Source organism: Oncorhynchus mykiss, chromosome 6 (genome assembly GCF_057628025.1).
Source record: "Oncorhynchus mykiss isolate SJ-2025 chromosome 6, ASM5762802v1, whole genome shotgun sequence".
NCBI classification, from domain to species: Eukaryota; Metazoa; Chordata; class Actinopteri; order Salmoniformes; family Salmonidae; genus Oncorhynchus; species Oncorhynchus mykiss.
The window spans coordinates 31,479,835-31,507,489 of NC_143027.1; the positions used below are offsets into that span (position 1 = coordinate 31,479,835).

General features: G+C 41.4%; 1 protein-coding gene across 3 annotated transcripts in view; it reads left to right on the top strand.

Annotated features, from left to right (window-relative positions):
• The window catches only part of LOC110525733 (sialate:O-sulfotransferase 2), an 80,885-nt gene that overhangs the window by 25,036 nt on the left and 28,194 nt on the right, over window positions 1-27,655 (top strand). The window contains exons 2-3 of one of the 3 annotated variants that reach the window (XM_090237654.1): window positions 13,872-13,987; window positions 22,281-23,132. In XM_090237654.1, coding sequence (XP_090093780.1) covers window positions 22,745-23,132 — 388 coding nt within the window. In that variant the 5' untranslated portion in view covers window positions 13,872-13,987; window positions 22,281-22,744. Of the gene's footprint in view, window positions 1-13,871; window positions 13,988-22,280; window positions 26,689-27,655 lie in introns of all 3 variants that reach the window. The other 2 variants (XM_036979876.2, XM_036979877.2) reach the window with 2 other exon arrangements.

A 27,655-nucleotide genomic window follows, 5' to 3' on the forward strand; every position in this document is an offset into this window, starting at 1 on the left:
ACAGTCTGTCCAGAAATAGTAACAGCAGTGAGCAACAGGGACTCACTCTAATGATGGCCCCTCTTTAATTAATGTGGCTGTGATGATATCTGGCTGCCGGCACTACTCTGCCTTTTCAGGCAGATTGGCTTGATGAGGAGGCCCATGGTTCAGTGACTGTTCCGCAAGAGGAGGCATGTTCATAGAACCTTCAACCCCAACCCTACCCCCCATCCCCCTCTCTCCCCCCAAACAAGTGCATCCAGCCCAGTGGGTCCTGGCCACTGCCTGACATGACTGCTCACCGTTGCAGAGCTCATATTAAAAGCCAAAATAGCCTGAGCCTTTGGAGGTTATCCACTGCAGAGATAAAGCAGTGTTCATCAGAGTGAGAGGCAGGTTTGCAAGCTTCCCATTCTCATCATTTACTATTTTTGTGTGCTAAGGTTTAGGCCATGGCCTCTGCAGTCTGCTCAATTTCTATTGCTCAAAATAGTCATCAGGCTGGTCAGGTTATCCTTGAGGAGATCTTTAGACAGAGTATAGAGTCCATGAACATTGTGAGGATGTGTGCTTTCTATACATTGTGCCTTTCAAGCAGTCCACAATGAAGGACTATTTTGAAAGCTGAAATGTAGCTCAGTAAATATCTGCTCTTGCAGCTGATTTATGTACAGTACTGTATGAAATACTCAAGTATTACTGTATTTAGCTCACATTGTGCCAAGTCATTTTTTGTCCAAGAGGCCATTTTCTGCTGCAAATGTAAACATTATATGTGCGATCTTTGGATGTGCCTTTCGATTTCATTAGACTCCCAGGATGTTAAAATAGGTTGTTCCTTGTGACCCTCATAGTTTAAACCGCTTAGAGTCGATGTCAGTGCCCACGGAAATCTAATTAGCATAATAAAAAAATCCTGGTACCACGTAAAAAAATTAATGGAAGCATAGAGTGCGTTTGGAAAGTATTCAGACCCCCTCACTTTTTCCAAATTTTGTTACCTTACAGCCTTATTCTAAAATTGACTACATACAATTTTCTCTCATCAATCTACACACAATACACATAATGACAAAGCGGAAACAGGATTTTAGAATTTTTTTCAAATGTATTAAAAATAAAAAACAGAAATACCATATTTACATAAGTATTCAAACCCTTTGATAGACTCGAAATTGAGCTGAGGTGAATCCTGTTTCCATTGATCAACTTTATTGGAGTCCACCTGTGGTAAATTCAATTGATTGGACATTATTTAGGGAAGGGTACCTAAAAAAATCACAATAATGCTGGTGCGGCAGCTCAGAATGGCTGTTTTGTTAGTGTGAAATGTCATTATGCTCACAGTAGCTGAGGTGTTGATGCTAAAAGGAGGAGATGGCTTTGCCAAAGGGGGATAAGGGACGGGGTTGACGGACGGGTTGGGGGTGGAAGGCTGGTTAACGCTTTACACAATCCAGATTCAACTGCTCATGCCTGCTCCTGCTACGTCTTGACATTATCTACACTGTGTGTGTGTGTGTGTGTGTGTGTGTGTGTGTGTGTGTGTGTGTGTGTGTGTGTGTGTGTGTGTGTGTGTGTGTGTGTGTGTTCGTGCATGTGTGTGTGCGTTTGTGCGTGTCTATGGACAGAACAGGATAGGGGATTTGGTGATTAGTTCTGTCCACAAGTAAGCAGACAGGTCAGGTGAGCCTAGGTGAGGTAAGATGGCTGCTTGGCTCTTTAGCTGAGTTTGGGCTTTAGGGGATCATTGGCTGCTGTTGAAGTCAAGTTTAGTTTGACATTCAAGTTTCCACATTCGAATTTCATTCATAAGTGCATTCTGTCATTGTCTGAAATCTGAAATCAACATTCAAAAGAATATGTCAGAAGAGACAATATAGCCAAATTAAGAAGAAAAAACACCATATAAGTACAACACAAGCTCTTTTACTCTTTCAAACTACTAAAATTGGTTTGCTTGTGAATGCACCACCATCTCTTTCTCTCTCTCTTTCTCTCGCTCAGTGTCTACTCTCTATGCCGTATGCCAGCAACATCCAGATAACTTTGCCCATGTTTGTTGGATCATTAAATCCAGACTGTGTTTAAGAACACAGGCCACTGAGCAGTGGTGTGGAGTAATGAGTAACCAGGATATTGGATTTGGACATTCACGTGTGGCTTAGATACAAAGAAAATCCCTGGAAAAGATTCTGAGCTGCTCTATTACTAAGACAAAGGGCAGGAAGGCTGATGTAAGATAAGGTGTAACGTAGAAGCTGGGAAAGAGTAGAAGCTGCTTCCTCCCCTCTAGCAAGCTCAGTTAAGTGGCTTCCTGTTCGGTCAACATGGAAAAACTAAGAGCCTTCCTTTCAGTTAATGAATGACTCCAAGTAACTGTGGTGTGTGTGTGTGTGTGTGTGTGTGTGTGTGTGTGTGTGTGTGTGTTTGTCGGCATGTGATTTGTGTTGATTTAAGCTAGGTTTCTGTCCACCCCTTGTAAATTAAGTAACTACTGTAAAGTTAGTAATTTGTTGGGAACCCTGAACTCGTCTTGTATTCAGATATGTAATTAGATGTTCAGATTGTTTTTAAAGGGTGTTTAAAATATGAAAGTGTGTCTTAAAAAATGTCTCTCCTTCAACCACAGTGGACTGAATTTCAGAGAATAACATAGCTATGAGATTTATTTCTTAATTAAAGCCAATCAATCCTGCCTGTGGGAAAGCTGGAAGCAAGGGGAAACGCTTCACTCCGGGGGAAAAATACAGATATTCTGTGGGCCCTGAATAAACGTTTTGTTCAGGCTGGTGAGTGGAAGACATCATTTGATCTCCCATTGACAGAGCTTCCCCATTCAGCATCACTGCAAATAATGACTTCTTTACAGGAGCCGTCAGAGGGCCAATTCACTCAGTTGATTTTCAAATGTCCGTCTAGGGGCGACGGGCAGGGTGCTGGGCTGGCTAGGTGGAGAGACAGCGTGGGGGGGGGGGAATCTGAGGTATTTTCTCAGATTTTAGACTGTAGGGTGACACCTGGGTAAGGAGGACAGGATGAAAGTACCTCTTCGGTTGTGCCCATCAATGGCTCCTTTTGGAATTTAATGGCTCCTTCTCTGTGTTGGTTAATTCTGAGTCTGTGATGCTGTAAAGGTTGCTGCACTGTTTTATTCATTCTCTCTCAGCCACACTCACTCCCTCTCTTTCTCTATCTCTCTCTTTCCTTCCTTCCTCCCTCCCCCTCCCTCCCTAAATTGAAAAGCTTCATGAATTTATTGTGTTTTCACACAGCCTAGTGTCCTGTGGAACAAAAGAAAGCTGACTCGGATTTTGAGGAAAAGACAGGTGAAACCTGCACAGTCCAGTTTGATTTGCTTAATCACACTTCAGTGCTTTTGGGCATGTTCTATAATCAAAGGAAGCTATCATCCCTACCACCCGTTTATTTTTACAATTCAGTTTCCATAGCACCAATAGGCACCGATATGGTGCCATGGAAACAACAGAGTAGAAACAAATGGGTGGAAACAATAGTCTTTCCTTTGATTATGCTCAGAAAATGTTTCTCAACACCGATGTAGTTACTCCATTACACCACACTCAGCTAAGGCTACTACTGTACAGGGCCAGTTGCTACTGTATAGGATAACGTTATTTTTAGAGACTTTTATTTACCTCTTTCACTGTAAAAAGGACACCAGTGAGCTTAATGGTCCATTGAGTATTATAAGGATTACAATGAGCCTTTTCCCTGCCACCCATGGGCTTAATTTCTCAGCTTTAAATGGCTCACCTAAAACCCCATCCTGTGATTGGTCTGTTGGATCCTTTTTGTGCCAAATGCATGGGCATTATTGGCATCTGCCACTTCATTGCGTGCCACTGTGTACGAATTCACTTGTTTACAAACATTAGAAATGTGCTACTGCATAAAGTACCTCTTTATGTCTTTCTCAACACTGTACTGCCATTTCCTCACATCCTTCAGTTTCTTATGTTTCTCCTTTGACATTACTCTTTCCCTTGGTAGCATTAAATAGGCAAGGTGTTAAATTAGAAGAAAACTGAATCTTCCACCCTACCCCAATTAGAACAGCACTGTATCTTCCACCCTACCCCAATTAGAACAGCACTGTATCTTCCACCCTACCCCAATTAGAACAGCACTGTATCTTCCACCCTACCCCAATTAGAACAGCACTGTATCTTCCACCCTACCCCAATTAGAACAGCACTGTATCTTCCACCCTACCCCAATTAGAACAGCACTGTATCTTCCACCCTACCCCAATTAGAACAGCACTGTATCTTCCACCCTACCCCAATTAGAACAGCACTGTATCTTCCACCCTATTCCAATTAGAACAGCACTGTATCTTCCACCCTATTCCAATTAGAACAGCACTGTATCTTCCACCCTATCCCAATTAGAACAGCACTGTATTTTCCACCCTATCCCAATTAGAACAGCACTGTATCTTCCACCCTACCCCAATTAGAACAGCACTGTATCTTCCACCCTATCCCAATTAGAACAGCACTGTATCTTCCACCCTACCCCAATTAGAACAGCACTGTATCTTCCACCCTATTCCAATTAGAACAGCACTGTATCTTCCACCCTATCCCAATTAGAACAGCACTGTATCTTCCACCCTATCCCAATTAGAACAGCACTGTATCTTCCACCCTACCCCAATTAGAACAGCACTGTATCTTCCACCCTACCCCAATTAGAACAGCACTGTATCTTCCACCCTATTCCAATTAGAACAGCACTGTATCTTCCACCCTATTCCAATTAGAACAGCACTGTATCTTCCACCCTACCCCAATTAGAACAGCACTGTATCTTCCACCCTACCCCAATTAGAACAGCACTGTATCTTCCACCCTATTCCAATTAGAACAGCACTGTATCTTCCACCCTATTCCAATTAGAACAGCACTGTATCTTCCACCCTATCCCAATTAGAACAGCACTGTATTTTCCACCCTATCCCAATTAGAACAGCACTGTATCTTCCACCCTACCCCAATTAGAACAGCACTGTATCTTCCACCCTATCCCAATTAGAACAGCACTGTATCTTCCACCCTACCCCAATTAGAACAGCACTGTATCTTCCACCCTATTCCAATTAGAACAGCACTGTATCTTCCACCCTATCCCAATTAGAACAGCACTGTATCTTCCACCCTATCCCAATTAGAACAGCACTGTATCTTCCACCCTACCCCAATTAGAACAGCACTGTATCTTCCACCCTACCCCAATTAGAACAGCACTGTATCTTCCACCCTACCCCAATTAGAACAGCACTGTATCTTCCACCCTACCCCAATTAGAACAGCACTGTATCTTCCAACCTATCTCTACAGGCTATAGACGGTATCTCTCTCCGAAAGACAGATGTTGACAATTATGGATTGGAGGTATTCAAACTATTACTGGTGTTCAAGATATCTACTGTCTGGCTGATGTTCACTATCTTGTGGTAATTGTAGAGCTGCCTTTGGATAGTATGCGAGATGCAACTACAGCTATTGTTAGATACTGTACCAAACTACAGCTAGAGGTAGATACTGTACCCAACTACAGCTAGTGTTAGATATTGTACCCAACTACAGCTAGTGTTACACACCGTACCCAACTACAGCTAGTGTTAGAAACTGTACCCTACTACAGCTAGTGTAAGATTATGTACCCTACTACAGCTAGATTTAGATACTGTACCCAACAACAGCTAGTGTTAGATACTGTACCCAACTACAGCTAGTGTTAGATACTGTACCCTACTACAGCTAGATTTAGATACTTTACCCAACAACAGCTAGTGTTAGATATTGTACCCAACTACAGCTAGTGTTAGATACTGTACCCAACTACAGCTAGTGTTAGATACTGTACCCAACTACAGCTGTTGTTAGATACTGTACCCAACTACAGCTAGTGTTATATACTGTACCCAACTACAGCTAGTGTTAGATACTGTACCCAACTACAGCTAGTGTTAGATACTGTACCCAACTACAGCTAGTGTTAGACAACCTACCCAAATATAGGTAGTGTTAGATACCGTACCCTACTACAGCTAGTGTTAGATACTGTACCCAAATACAGCTAGTGTTAGACAACCTACCCAAATATAGGTAGTGTTAGATACCGTACCCTACTACAGCTAGTGTTAGACACAGTACCCATCTACAGTTAGTGTTAGATACTTTACCCAACTACAGGTAGTGTTAGATACTGTACCCAACTACAGCTAGTATTAGATACCGTACCCAACTACAGTTAGTGTTAGATACTGTACCCAACTACAGCAAGTGTTAGATACTGTACCCAACTACAGCTAGTGTTAGATACTGTATCATACTAAAGCTAGATTTAGATACTGTACCCAACTACAGCTAGAGTTAGATACTGTACCCAACTACAGTTAGTGTTAGATACTGTACCCAACTACAGCTAGTGTTAGATACTGTACCCTACTACAGCTAGTGTTAGATACTATACCCAAGTACAGCTAGTGTTAGATACTGTACCCTACTACAGCTAGTGTTAGATACTATACCCAAGTACAGCTAGTGTTAGATACTGTACCCTACTACAGCTAGTGTTAGATACTGTACCCAAGTATAGCTAGTGTTAGATACTGTACCCTACTACAGCTAGTGTTAGATAGTGTACCCAACTACATCTAGTGTTAGACACCTTACCCATCTACAGCTAGTCTTAGATACTGTACCCTACTACTGCTAGTGTTACACACCTTACCCATCTACAGCTAGTGTTACATACTGTTCCCAACTACAACTAGTGTTAGATACTGTACCCAACTACAGAAAGTGTTAGATACTGTACCCAACTACAGAAAGCGTTAGATACTGTACCCAACTACAGCTAGTGTTAGACTTTACTCAACTACAGCTAGTGTTAGATACCGTACCAAACTACAGCTAGTGTTAGATACTGTACCCAACTACAGCTAGTGTTAGATACCGTACCAAACTACAGCTAGTGTTAGATACTGTACCCAACTACAGCTAGTGTTAGATACCGTACCAAACTACAGCTAGTGTTAGATACTGTACCCAACTACAGAAAGTGTTAGATACTGTACCCAACTACAGCTAGTGTTAGACTTTACTCAACTACAGCTAGTGTGAGACACTTTACCCAACTACAGCTAGTGTTAGACTTTACTCAACTACAGCTAGTGTGAGACACTTTACCCAACTACAGCTAGTGTTAGATACTGTACCCAACTACAGCTAGTGTTAGATACTGTACCCAACTACAGCTAGTGTTAGATACTGTACCCAACTACAGCTAGTGTTAGATACTGTACCAAACTACAGCTAGTGTTAGATACTGTACCCAACTACAGCTAGTGTTAGATACTGTACCCAACTACAGATAGTGTTAGATGCTGTACCCAACTACAGCTAGTGTTAGATACTGTACCCAACTACGGCTCGTGTGAGACACTGTACCCAACTACAGATAGTGTTAGATACTGTACCCAACTACAGCTAGTGTTAGATACTGTACCCAACTACAGATAGTGTTAGATACTGTACCTAACTACAGCTAGTGTTAGATACTGTACCCAACTACTGATAGTGTTAGATACTGTACCCAACTACAGATAGTGTTAGATACTGTACCCAACTACAGCTAGTGTTAGATACTGTACCAAACTACAGCTAGAGGTAGATACTGTACCCAACTACAGCTAGTGTTAGATATTGTACCCAACTACAGCTAGTGTTACACACCGTACCCAACTACAGCTAGTGTTAGAAACTGTACCCTACTACAGCTAGTGTAAGATTATGTACCCTACTACAGCTAGATTTAGATACTGTACCCAACAACAGCTAGTGTTAGATACTGTACCCAACTACAGCTAGTGTTAGATACTGTACCCTACTACAGCTAGATTTAGATACTTTACCCAACAACAGCTAGTGTTAGATATTGTACCCAACTACAGCTAGTGTTAGATACTGTACCCAACTACAGCTAGTGTTAGATACTGTACCCAACTACAGCTGTTGTTAGATACTGTACCCAACTACAGCTAGTGTTATATACTGTACCCAACTACAGCTAGTGTTAGATACTGTACCCAACTACAGCTAGTGTTAGATACTGTACCCAACTACAGCTAGTGTTAGACAACCTACCCAAATATAGGTAGTGTTAGATACCGTACCCTACTACAGCTAGTGTTAGATACTGTACCCAAATACAGCTAGTGTTAGACAACCTACCCAAATATAGGTAGTGTTAGATACCGTACCCTACTACAGCTAGTGTTAGACACAGTACCCATCTACAGTTAGTGTTAGATACTTTACCCAACTACAGGTAGTGTTAGATACTGTACCCAACTACAGCTAGTATTAGATACCGTACCCAACTACAGTTAGTGTTAGATACTGTACCCAACTACAGCAAGTGTTAGATACTGTACCCAACTACAGCTAGTGTTAGATACTGTATCATACTAAAGCTAGATTTAGATACTGTACCCAACTACAGCTAGAGTTAGATACTGTACCCAACTACAGTTAGTGTTAGATACTGTACCCAACTACAGCTAGTGTTAGATACTGTACCCTACTACAGCTAGTGTTAGATACTATACCCAAGTACAGCTAGTGTTAGATACTGTACCCTACTACAGCTAGTGTTAGATACTATACCCAAGTACAGCTAGTGTTAGATACTGTACCCTACTACAGCTAGTGTTAGATACTGTACCCAAGTATAGCTAGTGTTAGATACTGTACCCTACTACAGCTAGTGTTAGATAGTGTACCCAACTACATCTAGTGTTAGACACCTTACCCATCTACAGCTAGTCTTAGATACTGTACCCTACTACTGCTAGTGTTACACACCTTACCCATCTACAGCTAGTGTTACATACTGTTCCCAACTACAACTAGTGTTAGATACTGTACCCAACTACAGAAAGTGTTAGATACTGTACCCAACTACAGAAAGCGTTAGATACTGTACCCAACTACAGCTAGTGTTAGACTTTACTCAACTACAGCTAGTGTTAGATACCGTACCAAACTACAGCTAGTGTTAGATACTGTACCCAACTACAGCTAGTGTTAGATACCGTACCAAACTACAGCTAGTGTTAGATACTGTACCCAACTACAGCTAGTGTTAGATACCGTACCAAACTACAGCTAGTGTTAGATACTGTACCCAACTACAGAAAGTGTTAGATACTGTACCCAACTACAGCTAGTGTTAGACTTTACTCAACTACAGCTAGTGTGAGACACTTTACCCAACTACAGCTAGTGTTAGACTTTACTCAACTACAGCTAGTGTGAGACACTTTACCCAACTACAGCTAGTGTTAGATACTGTACCCAACTACAGCTAGTGTTAGATACTGTACCCAACTACAGCTAGTGTTAGATACTGTACCCAACTACAGCTAGTGTTAGATACTGTACCAAACTACAGCTAGTGTTAGATACTGTACCCAACTACAGCTAGTGTTAGATACTGTACCCAACTACAGATAGTGTTAGATGCTGTACCCAACTACAGCTAGTGTTAGATACTGTACCCAACTACGGCTCGTGTGAGACACTGTACCCAACTACAGATAGTGTTAGATACTGTACCCAACTACAGCTAGTGTTAGATACTGTACCCAACTACAGATAGTGTTAGATACTGTACCTAACTACAGCTAGTGTTAGATACTGTACCCAACTACTGATAGTGTTAGATACTGTACCCAACTACAGATAGTGTTAGATACTGTACCCAACTACAGCTAGTGTTAGATACTGTACCCAACTACAGATAGTGTTAGATACTGTACCTAACTACAGCTAGTGTTAGATACTGTACCCAACTACTGATAGTGTTAGATACTGTACCCAACTACAGATAGTGTTAGATACTGTACCCAACTACAGCTAGTGTTAGATACTGTACCCAACTACAGCTAGTGTTAGATACTGTACCCAACTACAGCTAGTGTTAGATACTGTACCCAACTACTGCTAATGTGAGACACTTTACCCAACTACAGCTAGTGTTAGATACTGTACCCAACTACGGCTCGTGTGAGACACTGTACCCAACTACAGATAGTGTTAGATACTGTACCCAACTACAGATAGTGTTAGATACTGTACCCAACTACAGCTAGTGTTAGATACTGTACCCAACTACTGATAGTGTTAGATACTGTACCCAACTACAGATAGTGTTAGATACTGTACCCAACTACAGCTAGTGTTAGATACTGTACCCAACTACAGATAGTGTTAGATACTGTACCTAACTACAGCTAGTGTTAGATACTGTACCCAACTACTGATAGTGTTAGATACTGTACCCAACTACAGATAGTGTTAGATACTGTACCCAACTACAGCTAGTGTTAGATACTGTACCCAACTACAGATAGTGTTAGATACTGTACCCAACTACAGATAGTGTTAGATACTGTACCCAACTACGGCTAGTGTTAGATACTGTACCCAACTACAGCTAGTGTTAGATACTGTACCCAACTACAGCTGTTGTTAGATACTGTACCCAACTACAGCTAGTGTTAGATACTGTACCCAACTACAGCTAGTGTTAGATACTGTACCCAACTACATATAGTGTTAGATGCTGTACCCAACTACAGCTAGTGTTAGATACTGTACCCAACTACAGCTAGTGTTAGATACTGTACCCAACTACAGATAGTGTTAGATACTGTACCCAACTACAGCTAGTGTTAGATACTGTACCCAACTACTGCTAATGTGAGACACTTTACCCAACTACAGCTAGTGTTAGATACTGTACCCAACTACGGCTCGTGTGAGACACTGTACCCAACTACAGATAGTGTTAGATACTGTACCCAACTACAGATAGTGTTAGATACTGTACCCAACTACAGATAGTGTTAGATACTGTACCCAACTACAGATAGTGTTAGATACTGTACCTAACTACAGCTAGTGTTAGATACTGTACCCAACTACTGATAGTGTTAGATACTGTACCCAACTACAGATAGTGTTAGATACTGTACCCAACTACAGCTAGTGTTAGATACTGTACCCAACTACAGATAGTGTTAGATACTGTACCTAACTACAGCTAGTGTTAGATACTGTACCCAACTACTGATAGTGTTAGATACTGTACCCAACTACAGATAGTGTTAGATACTGTACCCAACTACAGCTAGTGTTAGATACTGTACCCAACTACAGATAGTGTTAGATACTGTACCCAACTACAGATAGTGTTAGATACTGTACCCAACTACGGCTAGTGTTAGATACTGTACCCAACTACAGCTAGTGTTAGATACTGTACCCAACTACAGCTGTTGTTAGATACTGTACCCAACTACAGCTAGTGTTAGATACTGTACCCAACTACAGCTAGTGTTAGATACTGTACCCAACTACATATAGTGTTAGATGCTGTACCCAACTACAGCTAGTGTTAGATACTGTACCCAACTACAGCTAGTGTTAGATACTGTACCCAACTACAGATAGTGTTAGATACTGTACCCAACTACAGATAGTGTTAGATGCTGTACCCAACTACAGCTAGTGTTAGATACTGTACCCAACTACAGCTAGTGTTAGATACTGTACCCAACTACAGATAGTGTTAGATACTGTACCCAACTACGGCTAGTGTTAGATACTGTACCCTACTACAGCTAGTGTTAGATACTGTACCCAACTACGGCTCGTGTGAGACACTTTACCCAACTACAGCATCTATACAACTTCTGTGCCAAAGAATCATGTCACTAACTGTAAGAAACCTTGTCTAACCAGCAGTGTTGGGGAAGCAACTTTAAAAATATAGTTTACCAAGCTACCAATTACACTGAAATAAGTTAAGCTACATGAAAGCTACACTTAAAGTTGTTCACTACATCCAAACTACTTCCAAACTACTAAATCTGAAATGTCATAGATAAGAAATTGCAAGAAGATAAGATAAGAAATTGCAATAAGATAAGATAAGAAATTGCAAGAACTTTAGAGTCAGATTGACAGAATTGCAGAATGTGTAAGTTAGTCTATTAAACACAACAACTGAATTTCAAGTGAGAATCAGGTAGTTCTGATGCAGAAAAATAAAGGAAATTCTTACCGACTTCTCCCATATTTAATTTTATTATTGCAAATAAAGTAGTGTGTAGTTCTAGTAGTTAGCTACACCGCTACATGGCAGAAAGGTAATTAATTTCTGAAAACACTACCAAGATTAGAATTTAGGTCAACTATTACCAAGCTACTGCAAAATTTAGTAAAATTACAAGTTAAACTACATGTACTCCCCAAAACTGTTCACCAGTGATAACAGTCTATTTTTGGCACCCAGTGAAGGGCTATGCCAGCTGTTTTCAAATTGCTATGTTAGCTTCCGAGGACGATCGAATGAAAGACAGGATATATCTGGGAAGTTTCCCACATAGCCCCACTGACGAGCTTCCACAGCCTCTGAGTGGCTACCAATAATTCATTGAATTGGGAATTGAGCCAATCACTGATACCAGCCGGCACACTCCAGGATCAAACATGGGTCTAATCAAAATGGTTGGCATGAAGATGTGAAACCCCTGCACTGTGTGGCTGGCTACTACTGTACACTGCCAATCACAGAGCAAACAGAGCTGCTCCTGTGCTCTTTACCCACTGCCCCTCAATACTTATTGCCAGGACCTCCTGAGCACAACCGTTTTCAAGGCTCCAGCAACACTCACAGGCACCATCTGTGCTAATCTTATAAAGAGCTGTGTCACTTAGGGGCTACGCCTGGAATAGATCTTAAAGCTGGAATCCGTAGCGGTGAAACTGCCACGTCCGTTTGTGATATTACAACATCAAAGACTTTACTTCAAACAACGGACACGGTTTTGTCCCCCTCAGACATCATTACATGTGCATAGAACTGTAGAGCATGTACTACTACTTATTTGACCAAGATGCTGGATGCTCCTTTCCTTCTTTCATAAACAAAACAAAAAACTATTACAAATGTGTCTGAGGGCCAACAGTCGCACTGTTTCATCTTCCGCAGATTTTAGCTTCAATTCACAGACCTCAGTTGCCTTGGGATTAGGGTTGCAAAATTCCTGAGACTTTCAATAAATTCCCTGGTTTTCCCAAAATCCAGGTTGGAGGCTTACCAGAACCAGGAGGGAATATGCAGGAAATCCGGAATCCTTCAACCAGGATTTCAGAAAAACCACACACTCCTCTCTCTGGCCCCACACTGGCCTCTCATCAGTCCCACACACTTCTCTCTCTCTCTCTCTCTCTCTCTCTCTCTCTCTCTCTCTCTCTCCCCCCCCCCCCCCCCCCCCAAGCCCAACACAAACCAGGGGAGGGGATTGATTAAAATAAAATTTAAACCAGCTGTGGTCAACTCTGTTTCAGAGCTCTTTGTCGCCCTGTTTCCCAATAATTCAGGAGTGAAATAGGGTTAATTTGGTAAAATAAAATACAAAATAACAGAAATTGGATACATACAGTATGTAAGGGCCAAGCCAAACCACAAACCATATGTTTTATGTCTTAGTTATTTGACCATTGGAAGATATTATTTTCTGGGACTGATTTGTTTTCATTTATTGATGTGCTGCACAACATAGTTCTCCTGTTTGCTCTCTCAACTGAATGTCATTACCATAACATTTCTACCCAATTTATTTTCTTGGCATTAGAACATAAAAATGTTAGACATTTATGGAAACAATTTGAGATTGTCCCATTCATGACAATAATATCTAGAGAAAGGTTTATTTTTATTTGGTGTGGCAGACGGCAGGGGTAAGGTAAGGCGAGTTGTAATTGAGGGGAGATATCTTGCAGGTTGCTGGCTCCACCGCCAAGCCTTATATGAACTTCCTGCCCCAACGAGGAGAGGCTGTAGGTGGTTTGTAAAGGCCGTTGTTGTTGGAAGAAGGTGAGGACCAATGCGCAGCGAGGTAAGTGTCCATATTTTTAATAAAGCAATTGAACACTGAACAAAAACAACAAAATGAACGAACGAAACCGAAACAGTTCTGTCTGGTGCATTTCCCCAGTGTACCAAAACCCTTAATAAACCTCCCATTTGCATTCTAATTGTGCTACTGGTGCCTGTTTGTTATTGAACATGGTGACGTGGAAACCCCACATCCTTGTGCCTGCTATAGTGGTTTATACAAGGTAATCCAATAACATCTCAAATGATAATGAATGAAAACAGATAAGGAGATAATTATATTTAATCAAATCATCTGTTTTTTATTCAATGTTACAAAAGTGGTCTGTATTATCCTCATCTGGGGCCAAACACAAGGCATATAAACACGACTAACTCAGCCACCCCTCCAAAAGACAAACACTTTTTAGACTGCTACTGACGTTCTCTCACCCTCACCTCCTTTAACAGCGTTTACCACTAATACTGTACACTCCACTCCTCTACAAATAATGCTCACATTGCCACTCATGGAAACTGTCTCTGAAATCGAATACTTTCTCTAAAACCCAGTGGAAACAAGCTGAATCCATCCATTCAATCTGATCCATTGTGCATCTGTAATGTAGTGAAACTATATGAAGATGGTAACTGAGTGCCATATGGGGAAGCTACACTGAATGCCCTTTACCATCAGAACGGTTCATCGGGGCGTGGACTCTACAAGATGCTGGCCCATGTTGACTCCAATGCTTCCCATAGTTGTGTCAAGTTGGCTGGATGTCCTTTGGGTGGTGGACCATTCTTGATACACACGGGAAACTGTTGAGCGTGAAAAACCCATACCCCGTTCAAAGGCACTTAAATATTTTGTCTTGTCCATTCACCCTCTGAATGGCACACATACACAATCCATGTCTCAATTGTCTCAAGGCTTAAAAATCCTTCCTTAACCTGTCTCCTCCCCTTCATCTACACTGATTGAAGTGGATTTAACAAGTGACATCAACAAGGGATCATAGACTGACCAGGTGAATCCAGTTGAAAGCTATGTCATGGATGTGTCATGTTCTTAATGTTTTGTACACTCAGTGTATATAAGAAGTCTGTGAGTGACAGAGGCTGTGACAACTGTCAGAGAGCCAGCAAGGCAGGACTGGGTAGGACAGGGTAGGACAGAAAGGCTGGTGGTCACATAAGGTGGTCTCAGTAGACCTGTTCCCTGAGCTAGGTCGGATAGAAACAGTTCTTAAACCAAGACGTTTTTCCACCAACTTTAGCATCCCGCCAAAATGCAATGATGCTGTGGGTGTGATCGAGGCGTAAGTCGGTTGGCGGAAATAAAAGTATAGGTATTTGTTGCTGGCAATATCTTTTATATATGAAGACTTTTGCCGACTTTTCTTCATATATAAAAGATAACAAATACCTATACTTTTATTTCCGCCAACCGACTTATGCCTCGATCACACCCACAGCATCATTGCATTTGGGTACACCAGAACATTCATTTCCAATGGAACGCTACGTTTTCCTTGCAGCATCGTGTTAGAGGCAGTTGCAGTGCATTCTACAGTGCATTCTACAGTATATGGTGCATACATTGGATTTATCTAACATATGCGTCAAACTGTATACGTAAACAGCTTGACAGAAATGCTAGCAGAAGGGGAATGTTGAACTTTTGTTGCACACATATCCAGATGATTCTGCATACCGTTTTGCCATTGATGCTGTCTGTGTGATCAAGGTGTTAGTCATGATTGCGTAAAGTTCTGCCTACAGCTTAGTATGAAATGTATTCAGACACCTTGACTTTTTGGACATTTTGTTAGGTTACAGCCTTATTCTAAAATGTAGTCAATAGTTTTTTTCCCTCATCAATCTACACACCACACCCCATAATGTCAAAGTAGGTTTTTAGACATGTTTGCTAATTTCTATGAAAAGAAAAATGAAATATGACATTTACAGAAGTATTCAGATCCTTTATTCAGTACTTTGCTGAAGCATCTTTGGCAGCAATTACAGCCTTGAGTCTTCTTGGGTATGACGCTACAAGCTTGGCACACCTGTATTTGAGGTGCTTTACCAATTCTTCTCTGCAGATCCACTCAAGATCTGACAGGTTGGAAGGGGAGCGTTGCTGCACAGCTATTTTCAGGTCTCCCAAAGATGTTCGATCGAGTTCAAGTCTGAGCTCTGGCTGGGCCACTCAAGGGCATTCAGAGACTTGTCCTGAAGCCACTCCTGCGTTGTCTTGGCTGTGTGCTTAGGGTAGTTGTCCTGTTGGAAGGTGAACCTTCACCCCAGTCTGAGGTCCTGAGCGCTCTGGAGCAGGTTTTCACCAAGGATCTCTCTGTACTTTGCTCCATTAATCTTTGCCTTGATCCTGACTAATCTCCCAGTCCCTGCCGCTGAAAAACACCCCCACACCATGATGCTGCCACCACCACGCTTCACCATAGGGATAGTGCCAGGTTCAATCTTGGTTTCATCAGATGAGAGAATCTTGTTTCTCATGGTCTGAGAGTCTTTAAGTGCCTTTTGGCAAACTCGAAGCGGGCTGTCATGTGCCTTTTAATAAGGAGTGGCTTCCATCTGACCACTCTACCATAACAGCCTGATTGGTAATAATGTAAGTAGGGTGGTTGGTTGGGGTGGATCGGTGGGCATATAACGCAAATGTGTAGCAAGGTTGCTAGTTCGAATCTCATCATGAACAACTTTAGCTAATTAGCAACTTTTCAACTGCTAACTACTTTTTAGCTGCTTTGCAACTACTTAGCATGTAAGCTAACTCTTCCCCTAACCCTAACCGCAACCCTTTAACCTAACTCCTAAACTTAACCCTAACCTTAACCCTAACCCCTAGCCAAGCTAACGTTATTCAGCTAGCTAGTTTTCACAACATATCATACGTTTTAAAATTCGCAACATATTGTAAATTTTGCAAATTTGTACTTATAATCATACGAAATGGGTGATGGACATCCACAAATTAATTAATACCGTTTAAAATGTAACGTATCATACTAAATGGAGTGTATTTAATTTACATACAGAATAATATAAAATGCTCTGAGACCAGGTTGTGATTTCATGCACATGCTGCAGACATTTGGCTGCACAGACCAGTAACATAATTAAACAAAAGATATGGCATTCTATTCGTAAAAAGAAAGAATTTGTCTTAAAATGCTTCTTAGGACCTGCCTAAAAAAAAAATCACGGATTCCTTTATAATGGTGTATATTCAATAGATTTATTCAAATAGACGTCCACCCACATTAATCCACATCTACTCCCACACTTCCCAGCATGTGCACGGGACTCTATGAATTGGGCTCTAAAAAACATGGCCTGATTTTGTTTTACAGTAAAGGCTTTCTGTAAAGGGTATGGGTGAGGTGACAGCATCCACTCTGCAGGAGAGCCCCTTGCCTAGTGCTCAATAAGTCACAGGGCAGATATGAAGTATATTTATGGAGTGTCCTGCAGAGCCATGGCCCACAGCACGCACTGAGCTGCCCGACTGCCCGGTAACGATTAACTCTGACATTTCTCCCGCCAGAATCCACTCGGATTAAATATTTGCTGGCTCATTTAATATGAATGTGAATTAATGGTCAATCACGCCGTGTCTAGACTTGACAGTTCATGCAGCTTTTGTATTCTGATCATGGAGTTCTGATCATGGAGATCATGAAATTTCGAAAACGTCATGTGTATACGCCTACATTTAAATGTCCATGTTGTGTCTGGATTCCCTTTTTTTATGTATTGAAATGCCAGTATGCATTCTGCAAACGGTGGAACAGGATAAATCTGATAAGAACACAACAACAACTTGATGGCAGGAGCCATTTACTGTAGCTATCTAGCCAATGAAACTCTGTATCTAGCCAGCATGTTAGCTAGCAAAGTTAAAGGAATTGCAAACAGGTTAGCATAACTCTAGCCACACAAAAAATATTTTTTTTGTAAATAAGTTAGCTGGCTAGCCATTTTGAAGCAAATAAATACGTTCCTCACACACTAGGAACATATTTCCTCTAACGTTTAATGAAAAAAGGTGCCTCACTTCCAAAACACAAGTTTGCTGGAGACTTGTGGCAGAGTGCTGATGATGTCATCCCAAAAATGTGCTTTTGGTAGCCTGATTGCATCCAGACTGAGGAGAAATGTTTCCCTGACCACCTTCTGAAGTGGTCAGCCAGATATGAACACAATGCAACCACAATATTCGAGGAGGTTCTCACTTCAAGGGCCTCTTATAGCTCATTTAAACATTGTAAACTCACGACAAGTCATAGAACCCCAATTGGCAATTAGGAATGCAAGGACACCTGTCACTCTCTGCCCCGCTACATACAAAACCTGTCTGTGTTTCAATATCTTGTTTGAAGTCAGTGACCTCTGCATCCACTCTTATTACGGTCATTTGAACCTGCAAATTAGAAATGCTCTTCTCAGGTGGAGTTTGTAGTTCAATTTCATTTTTTCCATTGTGTGCTTATAAATAATTAATAGGGTGATTGCAAGCGTGTGTGTGCGTATGCATGTGTGTATACTGTAACATTCTGCCATCTGCCACCAGTTGTGTGCCCTTTATCTTTCTCCCCAACCATGCCCAAAATCTGCCCAGGAGTTTTTTGCCCCTGGCCTACATGCCAATCCCAGTATGTAAAAGAATGCTAGGCAGATATAATTGTCTGTGTCTGCATGCCATGGTTAGAAAGTGAAAATAAGGAGGAAGAGCGCATGAGGGGAAGTACTTTGAGTACCTTTATATGTACTGTAGTACCTTTTATGAATGTCTGCCTCTAAGTCAAGGTTACCCCCCCTCCCCTCTGAATGCTCTGACCTCAACACCTTAATCTCCCAAGGCATCGGGTGTAAACACAAGCCTTATAATGGCCATAGCGTGACTCAGAGGACAGATAAGGACACTCTTTCTTCACCACCCGCTAAGGTGGTACTCTGAAAGAGTGACAGAGTTTGTTCCTATTCCATCAAATCGATATTGGCTTTTTTGTATGTTTTATAAAAGTACAGACTCATGGGGGAAACATGGGAAAGTAATGCTTATTTGAAATGTGCTAACTTGTAATTCCAATTTATAGACAAGCTCCAGAAGGTTTTACACACTTGCTGAAGAGGCATTGTTTTGTATGCTCATTCAGCATAGTTCATGTGATGTCCAGAGATGCCTGAGTATATTTTCAACTAAAAATATACATTTTTGGCTAAGTATAGTCACTTGAAAGTGTGTTGTGTAACAAACAGCATTAAGTGATGCAAACCATAGCTTTGCATGCATTTTTTGTAAACCAACATTTTAATTTTTTCTTCAGAATATGTTAATTGGGGTCTCCTTGAGCAGTCCTGTCACTACTGATGTTTTTATGCAAGGGAAACTGGGCCTGGGTTTCTAATGGTTAAGTAAAAGGTTCTCTGTCATTTGCTTTTCGTCTGCTCAGCATTCTTGTTATGTTGTGTCATGTCGCTCCAGTTCACATTGACAGTGTTCAATATTCCAAGAATCATCTTTGTTTGTCTCTTTCATGGATGCTGTGTTTGCCCTTTGCTTAAAAATTTAACGCAGTGAGAGTTGTTTTATACAGTACAAGAGCCGTCTGAGTTCTTTTTTCGACTCTCTCCTTATTTGCAATCGAACTTCAGAGTTTTGTTCATCTCCTCATGCTCTGCTACTACTGGGCATTCCACTGAGTTCAAAACTTGGTCCACTTACAACAATACAGTTGATCTTCGCTTCTTCCTCACCACTGTCATCAGAAATCATCAGAAATGACAATGTTGTTTCTACCCAAGTCAAGGATTGCTTCGTCATCTGATTCACTTTCAGAGTCAAGAGCGAGTCAGGCTGTCATCCTCCAGAGAGTAGTCCATCACAACATTCTCCTACTGAGCTTTGTCAATAGTGCCAGTTAAATTCAGGGCAGTGATGATGTTGAGAGCTGCAGCAACACGTTTGCAGTTGTCCATTGCTATTATCTTTAAAAAGAAATCTGCGGGAGACTACTGATCAGGAACCCCCCATTATGTTATAGACAGTAGCCTGTGGCATGGTAGACCAATCAGGAATCATCTCTCAGCATGACCAGCCCCTTCATTATCTCAGCCAATCAAGGCTAGCCAGGAAGAATCCTTTTTTTCTCCGTAAGAAATAAACTAGGCTCGTAATTTTAAATGTTTACAGATCACCAAAAAGTTTGCTATTAGGCACATATATATATATATATATATATATATATATATATATATATATATATATTATTAAACTATTTTAAACTTATTTTTTGATAAATGAAGAACGCCCGTCATCCAGACAAATGTCCATTAATTATATTCCGCATGATATTTCACATTTCCCGTTGCTGCAGGTTTATTTTCCTGCTGTAGCAAACTGGCTCAAATTAAGATCCTACATCTGTAGTGCTCTTAATATAAAGAATGTTACCAGATCCTGATCTGGGACCACTGAAACAGAATGGGATTTTTTATTATTTTTTATTTCCTGCAATCAAATGACATAGTGACCTCATGGGTAGAATGTTATTCATATTTTTCATAATTTCATAATGAATAAACATTCTTTTTTTAAACCTGCAGAAAATCCGGTGTTTCTATGTCTTCTATGATGTATATAGAGTGTAATATTGGGATGCAAACGTTAAACTGAATACATTTCAACTCTATATCTGACATGGTATATAGGTGTCTTCTTTTTCTAAGCTCATAACCATGTGTGTGAGGTGTATACTTTTGTTTCAAAGTAGATTTGTTTAATACTACCAAGAAACACTCTGTGTGACCCTGATTTAGCCAACTGCAGTAAAAGGTTAACTAGACTGCTGCGGGGTGGAACTCCTATGTTTCCCCTCCCCATCCAGTGTTTCCATTCCAATCTCATTTAGAAGATATAAGGAAGCCTGTAGAGCTCAGAGCTGGTTGGAACAGAGAGGACCACCCACAGTTGGGTTTAGTATGAACTGAAGGCAACAACCACCACAGCCCAAAGCTTTTCATCCACTCTAATCAGAGATATATTAGAAATATGTATTTCAATTACTTTTGAGCATTTTGTAATTTGTATTTCACCGGCCTTAACTACAATCCAATGTATTATGTAACAAGATACTTTCGAGACCTGTAATTAGTATTTTCAAAATACAAAATACTTTCTAATAACTTTATTTAATTATTATTATTTAATATCACCTTGCATTGGTATCAGAAGTCTAATGGCATTATGGTATGATAAGAGTGTCTTCTAAATTACCAATAAATTATTCTAAATTAACATAAATGAAAATGTAAAAATGAACATTAAAGCATGCTGGGTATTGTGTTAATGAGCTCCGCCCCGAAACAAGGTCAATGATATTACCCAGTGTGCTTTCTAATTGTTAATTTTTTTGCTAATTTTAGTAGACACTCTTATCCAGAGCGACTTACAGTCAGTGCATTCAACTGAAGTAGATAAACAACCACATTTCACAGCCATAGCAAGTAAAACACTTTTTGTTAGAGCTACTGAGATTGCTGTTGTAGTGAAGCTGTGTACTTGCAAGTGTATTTATGTAAATACTCTACTTTGCAAAAGTATTTTGTATTTTAGTTTGATGCATTTGTCTTAATAATAGTGTCTTGTATTTATTTGTGAGATTCATTTTGATGTATCTTTTGGCCATATCTAACCCTAATGTGCTGCTTGCCACTGCTTCTGCTTTTTTCGGGTTAGGTTGTTTATTTATTTGTGTTAGTTTATTTCTTTGCAACCTGGTGCATGATGGTTGAGTGTTGCTGAGGAGGTGGGGAGATGGTGTGTGTGGTGGGCACTACCCCCAAAGCTATAAGACTGGTAAAATAGTTTGTTAAATAGTTAACCAATAGCTACCCGGAATATCTGCATTGATCCTTTTTGCACTAATCTCTTTTGACTCATCAAATACTCTGTTGTTACTATTTATTATCTATTCCGTTGCCTAGTCACTTTATCCCTACCTATATGTACATACAGTATCTACCTCAACTACCTTGTACCCCTTGACTCGATATTGGTACCTCGTGTAGATAGCCAAGTTATCGTGTGTTATAATTTTTTCTATTTATTCTTTGTGTTATTATTTGTCTTTTTTTTCTCTTCTATTTCAAAGTTTTTTCTCTGCATTTTTTGGAAGGGCCCGAAAGGAAGCATTTCACTGTTAGACTACACATGTTGTTTATGAAGCATGTTACAAATACAATTCGATTTTGATTTGATTTAATGCGGCTTATTTTACTTTCAGATGGCGAGCCACAACCTCTGTCACAGACCGTCACGGTGAATGGCTGGAGGGAATACAAGCGTCTTCCATCTGCGTGGCGGTGGAAAGGGCCTCTGTGGAGCTGTGGTCGTCTCTCAGTCTCAGCAAATCACCTTTCCTGCCATGGCCCCACCATCAGCTCTCTGCCCTCCTGATGCTTTCTCAGAGGGAATGTAGAGAGACACACACTGGAGACACACTCTCCAGCACTACACACACACACACCTTCATGCAGAGATCCCATACACACACACTCCTTAGCACAAGATACCTTTGTTGTGTGTGTTTTTTTACCTAGTAGGCAATTATTTTTCCCCAACCATTGGATTTGGACTCTCTGTCCTGTGTGATTGAACCTCTTAGTAGCTTTAGGGGGGTGTTGTCCTGCTCTGCTGCTTTATGGTTGGGTTTCACTGGGACGTTGTGACTGAGCAGGGGGAGCCAGCATGGCCAGGCCTCTGCTGAAAATCCAACGCTACTTTCGCAGGAAACCTGTGCGCTTCTTCTCCTTCATCCTCCTCTACCTGACAGCTGGGAGCCTGGTGTTCCTGCACTCTGGCTTTGTAGGGGACAGCTCCACAGGGGAAAATGGGGGCCGGGACCCCATGGTAGCATCTGGGATAGGGAACAGGGTGGCCTCCTCAGACGGCCGGGGGGTAGGAATGATGGGGAGGGTGTTGAAAGATACACGCAGACCCACCCCGCGGAGGTACGGCCCTCCCTGGATGAAAGGGGCTGGTGGGAAGGACTGGGAGGGTAGGGGAGTAGACTACACTAGCAGCTGGAACCGCGCCCTCAAGGGACGCAACGCCAAAGATCTGGACGACGGACGGGGTGAGTCAAAAGTTTATGTTGATACATTGCTAGTTGTACAGTACCTACAGTACATGTTTGGTATACACAATATACACAAAAGTATGTGGATTTGGCTATTTCAGACACACCCGTTGCCGACAGGTGTATAAAATTGAGCACACAGCCATGCAATCTCCATAGACAAACATTGGCAGTAGAATGGCCTTACTGAAGAGCTCAGTGACCTTCAATATGGCACCATCATAGGATGCCACCTTTCCAACAAGTCATTTCTTAGAGTTTCTGCCCTACTAGAGCTGCCCAGGTCAACTGTAAGTGCTGTTATTGTGAAGTGGAAACAGAACGGGACCGCCAAGTGTTGAAGCGCATAGCACGTTAAAATCGTCTGTCCTCGGTTGCACCACTCACTACCGAGTTCCAAACTGCCTCAGGAAGCAACGTCAGCACAAGAACTGTTCGCCTGGAGCTTCATGAAATGGGTTTCCATGGCCGAGCAGCCACATACAAGCCTCAGATCACCATGCGCAATGCCAAGCATCGGCTGGAGTAGTGTAAAGCTCGCCCCCATTGGACTCTGGAACAGTGGAAACTGGAGTGATTCTCTGGAGTGATTAATCATGCTTCACCATTTGGCAGTCCGATGGACTAATCTGAGTTTGGCGGATGCCAGGAAAACACTACCTGCCCAAATGCATAGTGCCAACTGTAAAGTTTGGTGGACAAAGAATTATGGTCTGGGGCTGTTTTTCATGGTTCGGGCTAGGCCCCTTAGTGCCAGTGAGGGGAAATATTAACACCACAGCATATAAGGACATTCTAGACAATTCTGTGCTTCCAACTTTGTGGCAACATGACAACGCCCCCTTGCACAAAGCGAGGTCCACACAGAAATGGTTTGTCGAGATCGGTGTGGAAGAACTTGACTGGCCTGCACAGAACCCTGACCTCAACCCCATTGAGAACTTTGGGATGAATTGGAACGCCGACTGCGAGCCAGACCTAATAGCCCAACATCACTAATACTCTGAATGGAAGCAAGTCCCCGCAGCAATGTTCCAACATCTAGTGGAAAGTCTTCCCAGAAGAGTGGAGGCTGTTACAGCAGAAAGGGGGGGACCAACTCCATATTAATGCCCATGATTTTGGAATTAGATGTTCGACGAGCAGGTGTCCACATACTTTTGGTCCTGTAGTGTATTTCACTAGACACCCTCAGCTTGGTTTTATACATAAGAATCATTGTCTCATAAAGTCACCTCTGACTTACAGATTTATGATCTTAATTTGATCACCCTGTTGCAGGAGACCTTTCCTGCAATGCCGTAAATGTAAAACCTATAGGGTATTCAAGGTTTAAAATGCTTCTGAAGTTTGACATTTCCACTTTGAAATTTCAGACTTGAATTTCCCTTACGAATAATGTTTCAACCCTTACAAAAATGTCCATTAATTGTCATCCACATCATTCATATGTCCTGTTGCTGGCTCAAATTACGATCCTACATCTGTAGCTCCAGTTGTTTATGTTGTATAAAAAATGACAGGTTTATAGACAATAGAGTCATTTATTATTTCACTGCAACAGCCTGAAGAAATATACTATCCGTTTAAGTGACTATAAAACTTAAATGGCCCCTTGAGTATTCACTGTTCATTATGAAATACACAGTATTCCACATGTACAGACACACAGGCATTTGTGGATAGGCAAATATACATTCACCCTCAGAGTGTTGCTCAAGGTTAATGTGGGTATTATTGTGCTGGAGGCCTTGGCAAAACGACAGCCATTTAAATTTGCTGCAGCATTTAAGTGACTGGATATTTAAGTAATTAGCCCTTCAGGTGATGCCTCTCCAGGACATGCAGGTCACCTGTAAAACAAGCCAGTATTTCACGTTCATCCATTTCTGAAGACGTTGGGAGATGATGTGGAAACTGTCTATTAGGGGCAACAGTGAGCACTGTTACCTTCAAGTAGATTTTGGTTTTGCAAGGACATTGTGGATGGGGATGGTGGATGGGCTTAAGCTTCTACCTCTGATTCCAAAGGATGCATGTTTGAATCCAGCGAAAGAAAGTTGTTTTTAATATTTTTTATTTTAAACCTATCTCAAAACTTAACCCTTACATTAACCATTCAGAGTTAATGTCTAAATTAAACCCTAACCGTACAAATGTGGAGTTAATTCCTAAACTTAACCTTAAACACTTAATAATGTGATGTTTGGAATAACTTAAAAATGTGACGATTAAGACTGTGAGAGCATGTAGCTCCAGGGAGATGAAGACCTCTCTCCCAGGGAGATCTAGAACCAGGGGCTCAGTTAGCTCTGTGATGCCACCCACCCTGGTCCTCCTTGCCCACAGTCAGTCAACACCCATTGAGGGGGATATTCAGAACGCACTGCTTTACAGTGATAGCAGGTTTTCCCTATATTTTATTATGTATGTTTACCTACATAACGGAGCTATCCTTAGCAACATCTGGTGTGACATTGTAAATATTACCTAGATACTGAGAAGCCACAGACAAATGACTTGGAACCAAACCACAAAATATAATTAAAAAATAAGCTACTTGAAGGTTTGTCTCTATCTCTGAAAGTCTCACACTCATAAGCATAGATCTCCAATCTTGGGTAAAATCCTTCACGGCTCATTTTCATGGGCCATATGTAGCATGTCCATGGCAATTAACCTTTCCCAAAAAGAGCTAGATTGAGCTCCTGTGAAGTGATGTAGATTCATTTAGAATGGGACTCCACAAAGCTGGCTGCTGTGAGCAGCTGGTAGCAGACTGGAAGTGCCAGAAGTGCACAGCATAGCGCACCGCCCTAATCATATTATCCTTTTCAATGATCTTTACACTCTCCATACTGGACTTTAAAGTATATAGTAGGATTTGTACCAGATGACAGCAGTATAATAATAGAGATAGAATCTCTATGGTTATAACCTTCGTAGGACAAGGATACCTACATATAGTTAGCCTTTGAATTAGAGAAATAGGTATTACAAGTTCAAGCAGTTCCTGAGTGGAATTGATTTGCACAGGGATTGTTTTTGTTACATTCATGTGGTATTCATATGGTACATGATTGTTTTCCATCCAAACAGGCTTAATATAGTACATGTATTATTGCTACTAATTATCAGATCATACGAGAGGACCTCAGTTTGTCTCCATGTAGTATGTCCTCTCTGTCTAGGATGTCCTTGCTCTCTCTCTCTCTCTCTCTCTCTCTCTTTCCCTCTCTCTCTCTCTCTCTCTCTCTCTCTCTCTCTCTCTCTCTCTCTCTCTCTCTCTCTCTCTCATTCTCTTTTTCTCTCTTCCTGTCTTCCTCTCCCTCTGTTCTTTCTCTGTGAAGTGGTAACCCCCACAGGACCACGGCAGAGCGCTAGCTGAAAGAGTAATTAGTGCTTTCAAAGTGACACTGCTCCACTTCATCCACAACTCCTATGTGCCACAGTACTCCACCACCCCCACCGCCACCTCATCACACTCCAGGCCCCTGTCATGTTCTCGTCAAGAGCAGCCACACCCAACCCGCTCCCCACCATTCACACAAGGGTACGCACCCGTGTGCACATGCAAGCACACGCACGCAAGCACACACACTGTCTGAAAGAAACATTAACCAAATACTGTCTTCCCCTATATCCAACCACCTCATCAACCCTGTTTCAAGGAGTAATCCAGCAAGGGTATCGTTGTTATCCAGTACAGATTAATTTTATCTGTTGACATCCCTCATGAGGCGAGAACATTACTGTATAGTATATAATAATAATAAGATTATTACATAAGATTATAATAAGATTATGATAAGATAATAACATGATACGAGAGGGGAGACAATAAGCTCATACTATGGTGACAAACTCAGAGAGGCAGATTGTTTCTGACATGTCTGTTATTTGTTTGGGAAATCGAGAGGAAAAAACAAAGCTGTTTGAAATGGAACCACTATCCATCACCTGTCAACACCAGATCTTCTGATTTAGAGAGATGCCTACTTTAACTATCATCACAGCCCTGAATAAAACTCTATACAGGTGGCTGAGTTATGTCCCCACACTCCCTACACTCCTGCCATACATCTGTGTACACACAGTATTTGTTCGTACAGTATAGACTTCACATTTGTGTCTGATGTTAATCTTCTTGCCACATGACTGTGCTTACATCACAACTTGCAGATAGATATAGTATCTCTGCTTCCTTGTGTGGCTGCTGATCGGATTATTTAATTTAATAAACTCAGCACAAAAACGGAAGGTGGAAGGGCAGCCCCACTGAAGTGCAGTTCAGTTGAACTAAATCACTGCTTCCCTTTGTCATAAAGCAGATTAGTGATCAGTCCACTCTGCTGCTATGTCTGGGAGGAAGATTACTGCAAGGTCCTACAGAGCACCACATGCTGCCGCTCTACTGCCTTTTAGACCATTACAATTACAGTAATGTGGTGGGTTAGGATGTGCATTGTTCAACCCCCCAGGGGACAGATGGTGAGGGTTTTGGATTGGTCTACCCAGCA